The sequence below is a fragment of the Vigna angularis genome, chromosome 9 (genome assembly GCF_016808095.1).
Source record: "Vigna angularis cultivar LongXiaoDou No.4 chromosome 9, ASM1680809v1, whole genome shotgun sequence".
Classification (NCBI taxonomy): domain Eukaryota; kingdom Viridiplantae; phylum Streptophyta; class Magnoliopsida; order Fabales; family Fabaceae; genus Vigna; species Vigna angularis.
Genome location: NC_068978.1, coordinates 18,795,363 through 18,816,658, shown reverse-complemented (window position 1 = coordinate 18,816,658; position 21,296 = coordinate 18,795,363). Strand labels below are relative to the sequence as shown.

General features: G+C 33.3%; 1 protein-coding gene and 2 long non-coding RNA genes across 6 annotated transcripts; 1 reads left to right on the top strand and 2 right to left on the bottom strand.

The window, feature by feature from the left end:
• The first annotated feature begins 7,376 nt into the window (after positions 1–7,376).
• Positions 7,377–8,370, top strand: LOC108347384 (dirigent protein 22). Its single transcript, XM_017586586.2, has one exon. It carries the CDS (start codon positions 7,442–7,444, stop codon positions 8,018–8,020), a length of 579 nt encoding a protein of 192 aa, XP_017442075.1. The 5' UTR covers positions 7,377–7,441; the 3' UTR covers positions 8,021–8,370.
• Positions 8,371–10,656: 2,286 nt separating this feature from the next.
• LOC128194090 (uncharacterized) lies at positions 10,657–17,313 on the bottom strand. 4 transcript variants are annotated; one of them, XR_008245397.1, is made up of 9 exons: positions 16,955–17,313; positions 16,755–16,846; positions 15,925–16,154; positions 15,081–15,139; positions 14,803–14,924; positions 14,627–14,714; positions 14,396–14,504; positions 11,230–11,327; positions 10,657–11,077 (listed from the first exon to the last, which is right to left on the bottom strand). It is a non-coding gene; the product is annotated as an uncharacterized LOC128194090 (long non-coding RNA). The 4 variants fall into 4 exon arrangements; XR_008245395.1 differs by having other exon boundaries at positions 16,755–16,954; positions 17,061–17,313; XR_008245394.1 differs by having other exon boundaries at positions 17,061–17,313.
• Positions 17,314–19,839: 2,526 nt separating this feature from the next.
• LOC108347386 (uncharacterized) lies at positions 19,840–20,569 on the bottom strand. The gene is made up of 3 exons (XR_001833879.2): positions 20,464–20,569; positions 20,082–20,151; positions 19,840–19,982 (listed from the first exon to the last, which is right to left on the bottom strand). It is a non-coding gene; the product is annotated as an uncharacterized LOC108347386 (long non-coding RNA).
• Between the last annotated feature and the right edge of the window lie 727 nt (positions 20,570–21,296).

Genomic DNA, 21,296 nt, shown 5'->3' with positions numbered 1-21,296 from the left:
ATTACTAGGTGAGTATAGTAAGTTAAATAAAATATATGCACATTTTGACGAAAACTGAAAAAAACTTAAGAATGAAAAATTCACTTTTTGACGAAAATAGTATGCTACAAAAAGTGAATTTAGAGTACAAAATAAGGTTGAATATATAAAGGTTAAGTCAAACAAGTTTAAGCTTCATATTTCAATGATATTCTTATTGATGTTATAAAGTAATTGTTCTTTATTCTTATGACATGTAATCTTACATTACAAGAGTTATTATACAATATCTTAGTTAATTTTTCTAGATTTCTATCACATCATTCTTAATATATTTGTGCAATTTTATTTCAATAAAACGATTTTAATATATCTGTATAGCTATTATTAATGTTGTAAGTTGTTGTCTTAACTAATTCTTATGTTCTTTTGTAATAGCTGCAATTGAAGCACTGTGAAGATGGTAGAGAAAGTGGAAGAGTTTAACATGAAGTGAGTGATAGAGGAATTTGAGAGGGTGACAAAGGATGCTAAGAGGTTCAGGACTGCAAAAGGAATAGAAAATTAAGATAATTTATTTTTTTTAGTTCAAGACAAAAAGAAAACAATTGTTTCTTTCTTTTTGAGTTCCTCCTACATGTTTCATCTTTTAGAGAGAATCCATCGTATGGAGACACTAAACAGTATATAAACAGCTCTTTTGGGAAAGACTCAAGCCATAATTTACCACATTGCAAGAAACTAACCATTTCGTACATTGAAATCGTTCATATGCAGCTCCATGTTTCTACCAAAGTTACATTCCAACTTACAACACCACAAAGCATTTCTACTAGAGGTTTATTGAGAGTTATCACCTGGCAAAAAGTAGCTGTGTCCGGAAAAGCTGTTATTGGAGCAGAAATCGTAATATACAAAGCCCATCACACTGATTTGTGAGATGGGGAACCTGGTTTTCCCTGGAAGCTTGGGTTTTGCAGGCTCAACTTCCAAAAACTGAGTGAACAAGGGCAAAAAGAGCAAGAGGGTTGTTTTTCTTTATGATGAGCAGCAGCAGCTACAACTTTGTTTTTCTTTCAGAGCATTAGCATTTTACTGGTAGTAGGGGTGTGGATAAAGAGGAGCAGTGGTTAGTGGAGAACCAACTCCAAGCAAAAAGTTGAAAGTAATTTTATCTTTTTTTCACAAAAAAACAAAGGCATGTGAATGTTGTTTGGCAAGACATGGAGTTCATGAGTAGGAGAGAGAAGTGGTGGTAGTAATTTCTGTATTTATTTCTTTGAACTCTCTTTATAAAGTATTCAAATAAAATTTTCAATGTTTTAATTATTTGATTTTCAACACAATTATATATTATAAATTCTTAACATTTATAATCTGGTAGTAATTATTTAAAATTTAATGAGATGTTTTAATGTGTAAAAATTTTAATATTAATTATATAACTATTACAAAAAACCAATCTAATTAAATATGTTAAATATGTTATAAACAATAGATACATATGTATTTGTAATTACATATGGATTTATCCGTATATAATATCCGTATGTAAATTACATACGGATTTATCTGTATGTAATATCTGTATGTAAATTACATACGAATTTATCCGTATGTAATTTATATACGAATTTTTGTCCGTATATAATTTGTATGTAAAATCATTTTATATACGGATTGATGGAAGAATGAATTGGCTGATTCGGGTGAAGGAACAAATCAACCAAGCTCACCTATGACTTGGACCATAGAAGCACCCAGCAATGGAAGAGGTGCTTCGGCAATGCAGCAGAATGGGTTGAAGATGATTGGAGGAAACAGAAAAGTGTGGAAGTCACTCTGAAGAGGTGTTCGGTGGTTGGATTGGAGAAGATATAATGACTCGGTGATGAAGATAAGGTTGGAATGAAACAATGGTTCAGTGAAGGAGAAACTGAAATGAGGGAAGTGTTTTAGGTGTTGAAATGTGATGCGGATGGGTGGAGATATGCTAGTAATGGAGCCTAGCTAGGGAGAGAGGCTAGAGGAAACTCTCAAGCTCTCTCTCGGTGACCTTCAATAAGAAGAAATTTCTGGACAGCATCAACAGAAAACAATTCTTCATTCAAATCAAAGGTGGGTTACAACCAATGGAGCAATGTATTTAAAGGAGAAACCAAGCTCCTGGTTCACGTCTACAACGTTAACTATGATGTAAGGGCCAGCTGTGCAAGTGGAAAGAAAACGTGAGTGGCTATGTGGCCTATCAAACAAGAAGCTGGTGAAGAAACGTGAGTGGCAACTGGTGCATTTGTTGACGCTGGGCGCAAACCCTCATCTGCTGAGCACTAGGCTTTCTTCAACTTCAACCAAGCTGCTGGTTGGAATGTGACTCATGTAGGCTTCCAAAGCAGCTTACTATGGATCCAAGTGAAGATTCCAACATTCCTCTAAGTGAAGATTTGGCTTGCTTCTTCATTCTTGATGTTTCCTTGCTTCTTGATTTATCAAGTTTCTTGGCTAGTTGATCCATGATCTCCTAGCTTTATTAGACCCTACAAAACACATATAAACATATTAAAGAGAATCCTACTAAGACTTAGAGAAAGAAAATTAAGAATGAGTCTTTAACAATCCATCTTCACTTCCCTTTCTTAGCCTTAGCTTAAGTTGATACTCCTTTGAATGGAATGCCCTAAATGGGTTTATGTCCGTATATAATTCGTATGTAAAATCATTTTATATACGGATTTTTGATGTTATATACGGATTTTGGCGGTATGTAATAGTGATTTTTCTTGTAGTGTACACATGTTTTCTTTAATGCGGTCATCTATACCACTGTCTGATGTTCGTCCTTATCGGGTTCAACATACCTGTCTTTCACCATATCCCCAATGTCTTAGAATCTTAGCAACGCCTTCACTTGTAGGTACCAATTATCATAATTGGTTTTTTTCGTCAGTTGTGGCATACTCATTCCATTGACAACCTTTGTCATCTCTCGCACAAAAACACTCAAGCACTCATTGTTTCCCTCTTGGTGTTTGACTTTCCCCTCTTTCTTTCTTTTTTTTCTCGATACTCAAAGTATAAAGCTCTGATACCACTTTGTTAAAAAAAAACATGATACACACAAATAATTGGACTCTTCAATTCATTGTGATACTTTTCATTGAACCTTGACAACCTTGAAATATGTGCAAATAGAATTTTTGTCCAAGTATAAATAATAAAAACTAAAAACAAAATATCAACTGACTTAAAATAAAAATAACTACTTAATCTATCTCTATCTTATATCAACAAAATAAAATAATATTGCACCTAAATAAATAGAAAATCAAAATTATTCCTATATTTTCTTTATCAAAATCAAACTAAATATTATTAGACACAAACTAATAAAATAACACTCCAACAAAATTACTAATAAATCTCTAAACTTTAAGTTTATTCTCATATGAATTTAAAATTGATCTGTTTCAACATATAAAACTCTTAGTGGATAAGAAATCTCGTCCAGCTACTCATGGAAGGAAGTAAACACAGACTTAGTTTTACTTCTTGCGTGAACAAGTTAAAGGTGCAAAACTCGAAATAGAATACTGAAAATTAAAGGTGGAGCTTTCGGATTGTTTACCAAAGTTTTGAAGGTTGAGAGGTTCATAAAATTGAGAGAATGTGTTAAAGTCAGTTTTGACAGTTATTTGTTGTACTGCTCCTTTGTGATGTTCAATGTTATATATTCATGTATGACAGTGTATTCAACAACAAGAGAAGTACCGTGTTTGTATATTCTGACTCTCCATATGTTTTGTTCTTATATAAATCCTATTTTTTTAAACTAAAAGTATGTTCCAAATAGGACTTATTCATAAATACGACTTATTCATTTTAAAGGTATTCTTGCAAATATAAGTTACCTATTTTATTTATAAATTTTTTTAAACTCACCCGCTTTTAAGTATTTGGGCAAAATGATCAGTTTGTTAATAGAAAACCCAAATGGTGTTGTATATTTGACCGGCTTTTATTGAGAACAAAACACGTTGGGTTCATTCAATACCTTTAGCAGCAAGCAAAGGGACTTGTTCTATTTTTGAATTTTCCTTAGTTTTTTTCTTTATAATTTCTGGGCATACATAAGAGCTTTTAATTATAAAAATTAATTTGAAGTAAACAAATAGAAGATCAGAATACAGTGTTTCACATAAAAATTATACAATCCAAGAACTCTTAAATGTAAATTATAGGAATAGGAATGGAGTAAACTTTGGGTTGATTAGGATGTTCATATTTTTAATAATTGACATGGATTCATATATGTAGAAGTAATAATTTTTTGCTTCCACGTTAGTTAGATGGAGTATTGTTTGATTGAGAATAAAAATATATTCTAATGTTAAAAATAATAAAGCTAACCAACCCTACATTATTAATAATTAATAGCAACAATTTATTGTGTGCTCAGTATATATCAAAGTTACGACCTTATCATAAGTAATGCTTACAAGTTAAAACAGGACAGAAAAAATAATAGTTTTATTTTGGTTGTAATAAACAATTAAATTTTACAGTATATAAGGTCACCATCCAACAACTCAAAATAGTTTAAGCCTAAAATATAATTTATTTTATTGGTATATTATATTTTTTTCAACGATTTTAAGTATTTAATTAATAGTAACTAGTTAACTTGAGTGAATTCATTAATAGTAATACGTTAACTTGGATGTGATGTTTTTCTCGTTGAATATAACTGTTCCACATTCTTATTAAAATAATAATCACTTATAATAATAATTAATCAAATTTTAAGTAATTTATAAATTTAAATATTCATTATAATTAAATAATAAAAATTTGTTTTTTATTTTATTTTTCCTGTATATCATGTCTTTTAATTAATGCAATTACTAGATGGTATCATAGTTATTTTTATCTTCTTTTTTTCTAATATCCTCCATTTCACCAACCAACACAAAAATTTAGCTAAAAAACATAAACATAATACTTAAATAAAAGTAAAACATATTTTAAACACATACGGTAATATACTTAAAATTTTATTAAGCCTAATAATAATAGTTGAATTTAAATAATTTAAATTAATAAATATTATGGTAATAAATTTCTCATTAATTTAGAAGGAAACCAAAAACAATTGTTAATACTACGTTTGATATTTTGGCGAAGTAAGAGATAAAATGAAATTAGTGTATGTATGAAAATTATATATGCTACACAACATTAATGGAAAAAGAGTAGAATAATAATATAACGTTAATAAGATGTAATTTTAAGTCTCACCACTAGTACAATAAGAGGATACTGCACCGGTTACTTTTGCTTTTAGGCACCGGTTCTACAACCGAGGCATATACCAGCGATGTAAAAAGATTAAATTTTATGCCTCGGTTATATAGACCGGGATAAAATGAGACAAGAATATGCCTCGGTTCTTAGATAACCGAGGCAGTAGAGTGTAATATGCCTCGGTTCTTAGATAACCGAGGCAGTAGAGTGTATTTTTTTTTCTCGTTCACGGTTCATTGTTCATTCATTTCTCAGTCATTCTCTCATTCACGGTTCATTTCTCAGTCATTCTCAGTTCATTGATTTCTCAGTTCATTCTTCCAATTTCAGCTCCCAAAATTTCTTTCAATTTCAGTTCAAAAATTTAAAACAAACAAGAAAACTTTAACGGAATCAATCAGTCCATACTCAATCCTCAATCAGCAACACAATATCATCAATGTCCAAAATCAGAGAACCAAAATGCACAAAGCAAAGGGCAACACAGTATCTTCCCTTCCCTTTCCTTTCTCAGTTCTAATCAATCTATTTCCCTCTCCTCTCTCAGATCCCACTCGCAGTCCAACAATCACCCATGTAATCCACCTGCACCGCCGCAAGACCCTCCGCATGTTCCTCGCCCGACGCCGATTCCATCCCCCGCCGCAAGATCCCGCGCCCCTCCCCGAGGCCCGCGTCCGCCACAAGCTCAACGACCTCTTCGTCTCCTCACCTCCGCCACCCTTTAACGAAGAAGAAGAAGAAGAAAACAACAGCAAAGAAAAGAAGAAACAGAAGACCTCTTCCATCAGCAACAACAGCAAAGAAAAGAAGAAGAAGAAGAAAACAAAGATCTACCTGTCGAACTCATCCCTAACCGCCCTGAGCCTCCGCCTCCGCACCGGATCTCCCTTCCGGGGCACTCCGCCGCAGCTCTCCGCCCGGTATCCTTCGTCTTCCGCTACCGGTTGTTGAGAAGAGCATGGCGCCGCAAGATCCCCCGCTCCTCCCCTCGCCGCAGCCACTTCCTCGCCGTAGCCTCGTCCTCGCCGCCGCGCGTCCTCGCCGCCGCGCGTCCTCGCCGCCGCGCGTCCTCGCCACCGCGCGTCCTCGCGTCCGCTGTCGTCGACGTTGTAGGAGAAGAGGAAGGAAGAAATGGTGGGCAGGAGAAGAGAAGAGAAGAGGGGAAGAGGAGGATTTGGGGAAAACTTTTGATAAATCTCAGATTTAAGCCCAGTAATATGCCCCGGTTCTATTTTCAACCGAGTCCGTAGGCCCAGTAATATGCCCCGGTTCTATTTTCAACCGAGTCCGTATGTTTCGCATGTGAGCATTACGCCTCGGTTCAGTCTGGAAACCGAATTAGTATCGTTTTTAGACACCGTTTATCTAATAACCGAGGCATATAATGCTTTTAAAATTACCAAAGTGCCACCGCGTTTTGATAGACTTCGGTTCCGTCGAAACCGAGGCATAATGTCCGAGTTTAAAACGTCATTTTTTACTAGTGCACAATGAAACATTTGACACATAAAAGATTTTTACACTTATTTAACACAATTATTCGTTATTTATTTTTTTACAAATACAAAAATTAACTTTTATTTTCACCATTTTACTACAAATAATAATTATAGGTGTGAATTTATTTATTTTTTCCTTATCAAAACACCTTAAAAGTCACACCCGCTTGTATATTTGCTCAATTTATTACTTTTAATTATAATTCCCATAATTCCCATAATTCCCACAAAAATTTATTTCGGATTATTTAAGCATATAATTGTCTTATTTAGGTTTTAAAAATTCGTGAGAAGTATTTTGATGATAGATTAAATTTGTGTCATGGATTAAAATTTCCTATAATTTTCGAAATCATAAGGTTTTTTAATAATTATTTATTGATATTTTTATTCAATATAGATTTTATATATATTATTATATTAATAAGGATACCATTACTTTAAAATATACTGTGATTTAATTTTTTACAATTTTAATTATGTATAATATTAAGATTGACATTTGATGTTAAACACTTAAATTAATATTAACCCAAATATGATCCGAGTTAAGTTTTGATATATAAATAAACATGGAATCAAAATTATCCCTCATGCAGTTCTTTCTCTCTTCATTCCATATTCTCACACCATTGCCACAAGAACAATCTTCATCAACTATGGCTACCCAATTCCTCATTCTCACCCTTCTCATCTTCTGCAGCACCCTCACTTTCACCACAGCCCAAGTCACAAACACAGGTTTCGTAGGTTCACCAGACCCCAAGGCATTAGGTTTAAAGGAAAAACTCAGTTTTAGCCATTTCCGCTTCTACTTCCACGAGAGGTTCGCCGGAAGCAACCCCACCTCCGTCTTTGTGGTTCCGCCTGTACCCAAGTACAACTCCAGCACCTTATTCGGCACGGTGGGGTTCATGGACACCGCCTTGACAGTGGGACCGGAGCCAACCTCCAAGGTGGTGGGAAGAATCGAGGGTTTGGTTGCAGGAACGTCGCAGAGGGAGTTTATCTTGTTGGTGGTTCTGAACTTCGTGTTAACCGAAGGGAAGTACAATGGGAGCACCATCACTGTGTTGGGGAGGAACCGCATCACCCAAAACATCAGGGAGATTCCGGTAATTGGAGGCACTGGAGTGTTCAGATTTGCCACGGGATATGCAGAGACTAATACCATTTTTCTTGATCCAAAAACGAGGTCTACCATTGAATACAACATTTATGTTTCCCACTACTTTTGAGTTAAATTAAAATAGTTTTTCGTTTAGTTACTTATCCTGTGTCACACTGTTTCCAATTTGAATGTTTCCTTCTAGGGAGTGTGCGAAGATTGTTTACTTGGTTATAGTGTTATATTGTTTGTTTTTAGTGTCGTGAAGATAGAAAAAGTGGTATACATGGTTGGTAGGGTTTGCTCATGTGGTTCGAATATGAATGTCTAGTACTACAATTTTCAAATTTTAGAATACCAGTCATGTTGACAGAAAGATTAGAAAGTCCGTTTCCAGAGATTATAATGATGAGATTGTTTAAAAAAATGTACTTGTAATCTGATTCTAGTATAATTTGGTATCATTGTAGTTTTTATTAATTACCGTTCTAGTTCAAAGTTATTCTGAGTTATAATTAGAGAGCACAAACTGACTCTGCCAAAAAAAGCTAACTTTAAAAAGTTTTTAGTGTTGAATTTGCATCCAACACTTATGAAACTTTAAAATTATGGATATTAATTTGTTATTATAAACGGTTTTTGAAGGTCAATTTTAAGTAGAATTAACTATTCATCATTAACTTTTAAATTAATTTTTTTTACAGATGTAGTTTAGCTTGTTTAACTCTGAAGTTAATGTGTTTTTATTTTAAAATTTATTCTATGACCATAATAAATGATTTTTCATATAACTATATATAGATTTAAACATTATTTTGCCATAATAAAATATCTATCATACAATTACAAAAATACCACATTTCAATACAATAGCATATTTCATCATAAAGAATCTCACAACACATATTTTGTTAGAACAGTGTAGCGGAATAGTTAAGAGTGTAAACAAACAAAAAGGACGTGAATTGGTTTTTTATCGCAAATAATACATTTAATAATTTTATCGTATAAAATAAATTCCTTAACAATAATTTCAACAAATAAGAGAATAAGAAAGAGAGAAAATTGCACAACTGATTTTTATACTGGTTCGAATCACACAGATGCTACATCTAGTTGTTAATTTCATATGAGAATTAACGTTTCACTATCACAAACCAACAAAGTGCTACATTCACAAAGAAAATAATGCAGTTTAAGGTTACTACACCTCTCTTGTTACCCCAAGAGATGAAACTTACTTCCCCTTAAACGCACAACGGATTGACACCTCCACTGAATGTTTTACGAAGGATGAGTGATAACAGTTGAAAAACTATTATTTTTATGCTTAAAATTGATACTAAAAGCAACCTTTATACTTAGAAACTATCTTGAAATCATGCTTTTGGTTATATTTTTAGAAATAAGAGAGCTGGACAGGTTTATGCTTGATTTCAGTGTTTTATGCAGGTTTTAAGGTGAATTTGGTGAAAGAAGTGAAGAAGGATAGGAATGGAATCAGAAAAGACATTAAAAAGTGCAAAAAGAGAAGCCGCAACCACCGCTGAGCGGCAGTTTACCGCTGAGCGGCAGTTTACCGCTGAGCGGCACTCAGGAAGTCACGTTGGATCCGCTGAGGGACAAAATGGCCGCTGAGGGGAAGAATCGAGCTCGCGCACTTACCGTTGAGCGGCACTTTTATGGGCTTGGGCCTAATTTTTCTGTAATTTACGAATAGTATATAAGCTTTAGGGTTTCCTAGGGTTTGTATCTTTGGCTGGGACGAAGCAAACACTCTCTCTTCCACCCTTTGAAGGAGGATCTTGGATGCTCAGGCTACCTCTTCACCTTTCTAGAGTTTTATCTTTCATTCTTTCATTATTATTCATCTAGTTTCACCATGAATATGGTGAACTAAACCTTGTATTGTTGTTGGGGAATCAATGTAGTCTTGTGAAACTCTCATATATGGAATTTGCTTTTACATCTTATATTTAAGACCTATGCTTTCTTTCATCCACTACAAGAAAAAGTTTAATTACATACAACCAAAATCTGTATATAAGACCCAAAATCCGTATATAACACTTGGTTACATATGATTTATATATGGACAAAAATCCGTATATAAAATCATCGTAGCTAAATTATATACGGATAAATCCGTATATAATATCTGTATATAATATATCAAAAAAATATTTTTTTTACATACGGATAAATCCGTATGTAACATACAATAGAGAAAAAAAATTTATTTGTAAAAATAAAAAGCTTTAAAACAAAGAAACTTACAATATAAATGGGTGATAATATAGTGATTAAAAAGTCTTGGTAAAAGTAAAAATTATGATTTAGTTGTTAGATATGTAAAAAATATCTCAATCATATTTTGTATAATTTAAGGACAAATTGATCTTCTTTGACATTACAATATAATTATTATTTTTTTACATATTAAATAACTAAATCAACATGTACCAAGATGATTTGCCTTTATCATAAACTACTACAAAATCCACTACAAGAAAAAATCGTATTACATACAGCAAAAATCCGTATATAGGACCCGAAATCCGTATATAATACGTGTTTATATACGGATTATATACGGACAAAAATCCGTATATAATACTGTCGTAGCTAAATTTATATACGGATTTATCCGTATATAACTTATATACGGATAAATCCGTATATAATTTTCGTATATAAGTTATATATGGATAAATCCTGATATAACTTATATACGGATAAATCCGTATATAATGGTTTCAGAAGAGCTAAATAAATACCCTGTTTATAGCAGTTTCCCATGCACAATATACAAGCAGACCTTACAGTATATACACTATAATACAACTTATCCCTAATTCATATTCACCAACACTATTAATCAACATATATATGACTTTTGAAATAAATTATTAGTGAAGGATAAATTAAATAGAACATAACACTTCCTATCAAATTTAGTATGAATATGACCTATGAAGCTGTTATTACTAACATTCAAAGACACCAAACTTCCTCCAACTGCAGCAGCTGCTGCCAAGTTCTCGAGCAAAGAATTTGGAAGTGTCCCGTTGAAAAAGTTGCTGGACAAATCCAGCTCCTGGATAGCAGCACCACTGCTATTTTTGCCACTGCATTAAAGAAATAGAGGAACTGACGGAGGAAATCTGAATCTGGACCAAAAGCATTCCTGAATGCAAATAAAGTGGCATTAACTTCAGTTTTAATAGTGCAGAGTTTGGGTCAGACTACACTAAATAAATAAATAATTTTTTGAGAAACCGAGTGAAAGGAAGCAAATAGATGTCATGCAACAATTCAGAGTAAACAATCCAATTTCACCTGTCTAAATTCTGACAGTTCTCCCCATAGATGCTAAGAAATTTCTCTCGTAGTTTAGACTGTTTTGTTCTGACAACTTTTCTCCCTCTCAAGCATTTCTGTAGCAAGAATCAGTCAATAATTTGCAAGACGCTCATGAATGATAGATTAACACTCATCATCTTTCCAGTAATAGATGTTTATAGCACCTATGAAACCATATTGTAAGGGCCTAAGCTTTAAAGTTGGGAAATATGAAATGCTTATTTCCCATAGATGTACACATTAAAAATTGTTTTATAATTTTATAAAACAAATTCATAGAACCAAAAAAAGGATGAGCACTGACCAAAATTAAATTTAAGAAAATAATGCATCTAGGATTGCACAAACTTCTTTTTCTTACAGCAAGTAAATGGCATGGCATCTTTCAACAGGCATTTACCCGACTTCATAAGGTCGTCAATTTGAATTTTAATTTTGATTGTACAGATGAGAGATGTTAAATAGCATGGCAAACTATTGTAAACCAAATCTTCAATGTTGAAACATTATGTATGCAGTGCAATGCATGATTAATTGATTCGGTCATTTTATATGCCATATCATTGTAACTGTTAAAGAACTACACTTTTATTTCCTCAATGATCATTGGAACTTGACCAAGGAGAACAAGGAATAATCAAATTGAAATTTAAGAGAGGAGTGCTAAAGATATGATACCCTATTACAAGTTTCATGATATATACTCCATCTAGAGGGGGAATGTTATAGATATGATACTGTATAACTAGAAAAGTATGCATGGCTAATATTCAAGATATATGGTTAGATATATAGCTCGAGATCAGGGATTATATGATTATATCCCTTATTACCCTTTATTTTGTTTCCTTATTTTGCATTCTTGATCATTATAAATAGAGAACCTTTTTACTGCTTTTACATATTCAGCAAATCCTACATTAACTTTAAACTTGAACTTTGGAGATAGACTTTGGAAAAAAAGTGTTTTCGCTTAAGTAGGAAAAATGGGACATGGCATTCCACAAGTTGATCAGTTTATATTACAAAAGGATGGAGAAATCAACAACGAAGTCACACAGGATCCATGAGGATTACATATAATGGAGAAAGACATATGGGGTTATTTGTAATTGCATGATATTCCAAACTCAACAGCGAGTTTTATCATACTACTATGCTTCTCACTAGTGAATGTTGAAAACAGCATGAGAGAAAAGTAAAAGATACAAAAATGAGAATGCTAATATAGAACTATTATATATAAAAAGAGATTTCTGTATGACAGATTAACAAGAGAGTAGTAGAAAATTGATTAAGGTGGTTTGGGCACATAAATTGATTAAGGTGTTTATAAACTTTCCTTTATAAACAGAGTTTCAGCCACTTGCATATGCATTCCTACGTACTATTCATATTACACTTTCTAAACCAAACATTAACTATCAAAGTGCCCTTCTACAGGACCTTCCTCTCCCTCCACAACAACATACTTTGAAGAATCTACTGTCACCAATTACTTTTTAATCATTGCATAGGAAAATTGCAAAAACCACTCAGAATATATATTATCCGACAAATCATTCTTAGTTTACATTGTTAACCTCCACAAAACATACTAAATTTCAACATTTGGCTTACTTTCATAATTAATCTCTACAATTAGACAGATTTTTTCTTTCACTGTTGGTTAGTAAACACTCTTGATGCTGAATTCTATCTCACTCGTATGTATATATATAACTTTATAAAATTATAATTTCAATATTTAGAAAATAGTCACATTACTTAATATAATATTTAAAAGTCTTTAAATTTTTTTATTAAGTAATACATTTATAAATATGTAAATTATGTAAAATTTAAAATAAATAATCACTAGTATAAATATCATGAAATTCAAGTGTTAGATTCATTAAATTTGCATCTTATAAAAAACAAATTTCCAGGTGTTTGTGTGTCTATATATATATATATATATATATATATATATATATATATATATATATATATATATATATATATATATATATATATATATATATATATATATATATATATATATATATATATATATATATATATATATATATATATATATATATATATATATATATTGTGTATGAAGTAAAAGGAAGTTTTGGCAACAGTTTCCAAGAGTAAATGAAACACTTTCATTTAATATAGTAAAAATGTGTAACAGCAGGGTCTAGGTTTTGTAGTTGATATTATGTACTCTTGTTTGAAAAACAAAACAACAATTAGTATAAATAACAACATGTTAAATTACATCCAATTTCAATCAGCTTGCATCAGTCTCCAATTCAACATACAAACAGGTACATGTGGCAAAACTTATAGAAGTAATAACCCACCCTGATTTTTTTTATTTAATACTAAAAGGTATAACCCAATCAAAAACTGTACCGATGGAGTTCTTTTATTATATTAACAAGCAACAAACTTCTCCAAACCAATGGATTTTAGCCCCCTTAAATTGTGAAATGAAAAAACATTAAAAGTACAAGTAATATTTCAACTCTTGAAAAATAGAATGCTATCATTTTAGTGATGTCATGCAGTAAAAGTCAGATGTAGAAGTTAAAAACGTTTTAACATCTGAATTAACTAATTTCCACAAATTGATTGATTAGTTTTTTATAATTTCGAAATAATAGGCATTAGGGTGTGTTTATAAATTCTATCGTTTTGAATTTGGAAATTGACAAGTTTTTCATTTCTTGTGAATCAGACATCAATTGATTCTGGCATACTAATCAAGTGGACAAACATTTTTGCAGTCACTGCAACAATATGCATTTACTCTTATTAATTTTTTTCCTCTAATTACTAGTTCCATACAATTGAGTGACCAAAACATCAAAAAAAGGAATTGTGTACTTCTACTGTTAGAGGTGACAGCTTCAGGATCCTTTCTCAATGCATCTAAACTGTCTGCATTTGATTTTGAATTTCCATTGTTAGTTGTACTTCTACTGTTAGAGGTGTAATAAATGTAATATATATAACAATATATCAATCATGACTAACATCCCATACAATAAATATATATGCCCTGCATCCACACTATACAAATATATATTAAACAAGATTTTAACCAACTAATACAATAAAATATTTATGTAGCATTTGAATCATATACCTCTCTGTAGTAATAACACTTTGGACTTCAATACTAATTTAGCAACTTGTAATCACAACCAGAACAATTATGTTTGAGCTTTATCATCTTTTGTTATAGCTTTTCCAACCTGCAATGACAAAGAAAAGTTTAATGAAGTTCAATCCAGTATGATACAGGTGTTTGATCAACAAAACTAGCTATTGAATTTTCCAAGAGTAAAGTAATTAATACTTTGGAATCAAAACTCACATTATGAGAGGACTTAGGAAGCCACCGTATTCATCTTCTAAAGTTTGGTGAAGATCCCAATGGAAAAGAGTTACCAGTGGTTTTATACCTACAAATGTTCATATTTAATTGTCATATACCACCATTGATAACAGAAGAATGTGATGAGATAAAAGAAATCTGAGTTTGAACCTTACCATTAGCCAATAGTTCGTTGATGACATTGTTCAGCATTTGACTTACTTGGTAGAATCCTGGACCAAGAAATCGAGAATCTGTATGAATCCAAGTTCATATTCTTCATAAATTTAGCATCTTCCTGTAAATTTATGTATAATGTAAATGTTATTATATTGCATCAACGATTAAAATAGAATAAACTAAAAACAAACACAATACTCAAGATATAGTAAGAATTAATTTATCATATCTTAAGAATGACTTAATAAAATACTACTTTGAAGAAATCATATACCTTATAACGGTGATATGTATCTATAGCCACATCTCCATTGCTTTTGTCCAGTATCTTATCTGCAAGTCAATTCACACATTGTAAATTATATAACTCCTTTTAAGATATTAACCAAACCATAGATAAATATATCTGGGAAACAAAATATATATAGCATTTGTAAATGTTGTTAACCTGCATAGAACAACATTTCATATTGAAACATGCTAAAACAAAAGGTTACCATTTGTAAAGAATTGATTCCCTTCAAGCCATTACAAAAATTTATCTTAATCAAATGATGACTAGATGTAAAAGGAATCTGTCAAATTGATTCAATGAAATCTCTTTTTAACCTCTAGTGCCTCTACTGTCTTAAAAGTATCATTAAAAGTAATGGTTAATGCACACACCAACAGGTTTGAACAATTTTTATACAAACCCAATGAATTCGTTTAACAAATGAGCAAAAAACAGAAGACTTTGGTTGGAGATGAGATTTTCATGAAAAGTTAGAAAGAGAAATAATAAGAAATATTCAAACGTCTTAATGAAACAAACTTGGAAAAATTTGATTTGTTTCCATTTATATATAATAAATTTATTTTATCTCTAATAAATATAAGATCTCAAGCATACTTCTTGATATTAGTGAGTAATATGATAGCAGAAGATAAGAGAGGCACGACAAAACAAGTTTTAGATTATACTGATACCATCTTAAAAACTATAATAAAATAATTTTGTCTTTAAAGTTTTCATTCAGTGAAGCTTAAGCACGGAAGATTTATGAGACAAACTTGAACTTAGAACAAACAAAAGAGAGAAGCATGAACGTCTGATTTTACCAGAATATCAAGTTTACCAAATTTGGATTTGATAAAAGCTGCAAAAGCAGCTACACTTGCAGCATGAGCCACATCTAGCTGATGAAACAACAGTAGATGAGAAAGACCAGAGGCTTTGAGTGTCTCCAATGCTTGAAGACCCCTCTCTTCATTCGTTGCAGTGAGTACCACCTTTATTCCTTCTGAAGCTAACTGCCTTACTATCTCTAATCCAATCCCTTTATTTGCTCCTGTCACCACTGCATACCTGATCAACTCAACCACATCCCAAAGGTCAAAGGGACTCAGAAAATGTATATTTTGAATACAGCAATATAATTGGTATCTCAAACTTGTGAGAGAAAAAGCAAGAATACCTCTCTGTAGCTTCCCCCATCTTCAGTTTCAACTATGAACTGATATGCAGCTTATTACAAACCTGTTATGGTTACCAAGTTGTTATTTATGCATATCTTTGAGCTCTGAATATGAATTCCACAAATTATGGTTTCCTATTCATTACTAAGAATACCAATGCTCAAGCCGGCATGTCTGTAACTACAATCTTCTACAGTGCCTGTCGATTATGTCTTGCTTCTTTCTGTGCCAAATGAAAAGGACAAAAAACTTGAAAATAGATTTCATAGAAAAAGAATAAAATATTTACTATTCTTTCTGTTACCGTTCTTTTCTTATTAGTCAATTTCAATCACCACAAGTGTTATTTAAATAATTATTAATAAGTTTCTTTTTAATTTCTCAACCAGTAACAGCAGTATCATTCAAAGCCGGAATTATCCAAACAAAAAACAAAAACAAATTAAAAAGCCGAGAGACGACTATGAAGAAGATGAACACGCAAACTAACCTTTGGCAGTTTGGCTCTACTCTCGTGACCAATCCTCGATCTAGGAGCTTTGGAGGCCATTGCGAAAATCAAAACGCAAGCACGAAAAGTATCTGTTTTTTAGTGCAACAAAAGCTTTAAATCTTGGGTGATTAACAAGAGAAAATAAATGTAGAAAAAAGAAATTCGTGCAAAATAGCTTTGCGGGGAAGAAATAGAACCTTATCACGCGAGGAATTGCATAAATCGAAAATGGATGAGAGAAAAAGAGGATTAGGGTTTTTGCAATTCAAAAATTTAGCTCAATGAGAATTAAACATTACTTACCAATTAACCATGGTACCAAGGCCGCACAATCATGGTTCGAATGAGGGAAAATTAGGGTTTCAATGCGCGACCTACGAAAGCTCAACGAAAGAGAACCGAGGCTCCACAAAAGGGGAAGGAGGGCTCGACGAGAGAGAACCACGACCAGAACACTGATTTAGGAAGGGTTGAAGTGAAAGAGAAAGAAGAATAGGTTTGGTGGTGGGAGTGCCTCGACCCTTTTTCCAAACAAGAAATGGTTGCAGCGCTAGTGAGAAAAAAAAGAAAGGGTTGACGACTTAAAATAACTTAATTTTATTTATTTATTAATTAATTATAAATCCGTATATAAAATCCGTATATAATAAATCCGTATATAATATCTGTATATAACGAATCCGTATATAATATCCATATGTAATATTTTTATTATATACGGATTCAAATCCGTATATAATAATCAGTATATAAAATGCAATTTTCTTGTAGTGATCATAAAATGAAGTGCAAGTGATGGCAAACTTGTATAAACTGACATAACATGGATGACATGTTAGCATAATCATTTATTCATTACATGGATATCTCAAACCACTTTCATCTTCAGGAGTGAACAATTACACTCAAAATTTATGAACAAAAAAGAATGAGAACATTACATTTTTGTAACTAATTTATCTATACAAAATATTCACAAACAGAATTGGAGTACTTGGCAACGGATCAAGCTGATACTCAAACTTCGTCAAAGTCACTGTTTTGGAATGTATTTCCTTCCACCTCATTGTCAAGTTTCTGCAACACAGTGAATTTTGTCATTGAAGACAATAATCCAAGTTAATGTATAAGTATGTCAAACCTATGCAAAAGAAACAAAATCAACAAATCATATACCATAAAAAACCAATTCTTCCTTAACTTGTTCTTTTATCAGGAAAAAAAAATTCTAATGTAGTATTCATTCCATCATAAAAACAGTAATATAAGCAGCGGCAACAACAAGCATGTTTAGATACTATGGAAGGATTGAGGAACAAAAATACTAGAGGAAATTAGCTTGATTGGAGAAGCTTCTTTTAAAAATGAAGAAGTGGTAAAAGGAATACAAGAAGCAGCACCGTACACTGCACTCATTTGCTTAGGAGGAGGTGGTTTTATTTTTGAGAAAGAAAGTGATTCATTGCTGGAAGAAAAAGATAATGGTCCACAATTGAGAATAAAAAAAGGGAATGAAAATGCTTCATGGGCTACACGTGAAAGAAATAGCAAGTCATTCAGTCCTTTCTCTTAAAGCACAATTATTGGTTTGAAATCCAATACACCACACGTCCTGCACACAAAGACGTTAAAGCACATCCAGCTGCTTGGTCCAAGTGGAGCCTTGAAGTCCAGCTGCCACTGGTTGACGGAGGAAGGTGGAAGAAGAAGCTACATCACGTCCAAGGCAGCACACGTTAGCTAGGAGCTAAAGACAGCAGCTGCATATGATCCAACAGCAAGGCATGGACATCCAGAAAAGAGCCCACGGCTGCCACATGGTGAAGGAGTGCTGCTGGCTGGAAGGATGGAAAAACACACGGTACTTGAGCAAAGCATCACGTGTAGCAACAACAGCAAACCTTCAAGCTATAGTTCACAGTCCAGCAGTGTGGTGTCATGGAAGCAGTCCAGCATTCCAGTAGAAGAATCCAGCAGCCACCGAGAGCACATAGTTGGATGGAAGAAGCGGTCCAACAGTGATTCAAGTCCAGCAAGCAACATCTTCACGCTCACAACTGATCCAGGCAGCAACAAGGTTCTCCACGACCTTGATTGAAGGGGTTGCTACGGATGTGTGAAGGGAGATGAGGAGGCTACGGTTGGTGTCTTAGAATGGAGAAGAGTTAAATTCTTGTTGGAGCAGCTGGAAGAAGAACACCACGGTCCAGCTTGAATGAAGATAGCAACAACATCACCAACACCAGCAGCAACAACACTTTGGAAGAAGAACACCACGGTCCAGCTGGGAAGAGAGGTCAAGATCACAGATTGGTCCAGCAGGTGAAAAGGAAGGCAAACATCCAACTGAGGAAGGAGCACACGTTACGGAGTTGTGGGAATGGTGCACGGTTGAGCTGGGAGATTCATTGGTTGGAAGAAAAGCACATACGGCTGTTTCTGGAAGCAAAGGCAGCAGCTTTGTTGAGAACTTCACGGTGACTGCTGGAATAAAAGAAGACGGCTAATGTGGAGAGAAAGAAAGAAGCATGTTGCTGAAAAATACAGCAGAGGGCTGTAACAGCTAAGAGGAGAGCACGGAAATGGAAAGTGCAGCCACCCATGTTGGAGTCTTCACGGTCCAGCAAAGTGAAGCAGTAGCACACGGTGGCTACTGGAACCATGAAGAGACACACGGCCATGGCAGCAAAGATCGAGCACGTCTAGTTGAGATAAAAGAAGAAGACAAGAAATGGAGGGCCCCACCTTAATTTGTTTTGGCACGGCTAGGAGCATTTGACGAAGGAATTCAGGAAGGCAGGGACGGCTAATGGGAAACTAAAAAACGGGAAACCGGGCTGGAATACTGGCTGAGATGAAGGAGGAGAAACGGGAGTTGGTTCTGAAGATTGGAAATAAAATGGAGAAGCAGCAGTCTAGTCTAAGTAATAAATAATCATTTAATTTGGATAGAATGTTCTAAATATATTTATCTAGAGTTTGATAAACAAGCTCTTAATGGTAATCATTAGGTGTAGCAATAATCGTGATAAGAAATGAAATTTACAAAAGCAACACTTTATTTCATATTATATGATGCAAATATCTGATAAGCTTTCAGCGCTACTTTTCATTAGTGATGATAGTTGATAAATTACATCAAAAGAAACAAAAACTTTGAATCGACAATACCTTGTAGTTGTGATACGAGTCAACTGCAACATCCTCACTGCTTCTGTCTTCTACCTTTTTTGCATGTTAATTACTATATATCAATAATTATATAAATTTTGGAAAAGATCTTCAGTATAACCATAAGAGAAAATCAGAATCATATATATTTACCTGGATATTTGTGAGTGAAGGTATCCCAAATACTCGGTCCTCTACCACCCTCATTGGCTGCACCTTCATACTGCATACATACATAATCAAGCAGAGGAGTCAAGCAGAGTAGTCAAACAGAGTAGGATGTTGTTTGGTTCTGATTTGTGATGGAGAACCCTAGAAAAAGAGGGTCTTTTTTTTAAGTTTTTAAAATTGGGTCATTATAAACCCTACCCCGAAAGGCCAACTACATGTGTTGGCCTCCGATCTAGACAACAAAGCTCAAGCCCGCATAAATGCTTTCACGTGAGTGAACGAAAGAAAGAAAAGAAGAGAGGAATTAGGGTTTTCGGGTTTTATGAATTTAGGGATTTAATGATGAACGAAGAACATGACTTACCACATCAATGAACAATGAACGAACTCTGTGTGTCAAGAAGTAGGAAGAACGATCTTCATCAGCGAGAGCCCAAGCGATGAACACTGTGAGTGAACACGAACCAGCGGTAGTGAATGACAGACTGAGTTGAGAGTGAACGAGAATGTAGGCAACAGGAGGGGCTGAACTGAGAGTGAGCAAGAGGGAGTCAGACTTGGGCTTTGTATATCAGTGAGTGAGCTCGGAAGGCTTCGTATATCTCTAGAGAAGGTGCGACAATGACTGGTCTATAGGGGAGCACTGATGCGTCAAGAAAGGAGAAGAAACCTAGGGTTCGTACTTTGAGAGAACTTAGAATAGTGACTAAGATTATTGATTAATTTTGAATGGAATTTGTAAAATTTTTAGATTTTATAAATTGACGGAAAAGGGTGACTGTAAGAGAGGGAAAAAATGTAAAATTTTTAGATTTTGGAAAGTAGTGGGAAAGGGTGACCATAAAAGAGGGAAAAGAATTTTTAGATTTTATCTTTAATAATTATTATTTTTAATTACATACAGATTATATACACCATTATATACGGATGTTGGTTTTCACAAATTTTTCCATTCTAACATGCTAAACTTTATATATGAATTTTATATACAGAAAAAATCCGTACATAAAGTCTGTATGTAATTCACTTTCCAAAATCCGTATATAAAATCCGTATATAATACATATATTATATACGGATTAAAATCCGTATATAAATATCAGTAGATAATTTGCATTTTTCTTGTAGTGATCATTAGTTAGGGTTTTTCCTCTTTGCTCAATGCTTGCTTTGTTTAACTCATTCAATGCATGATTA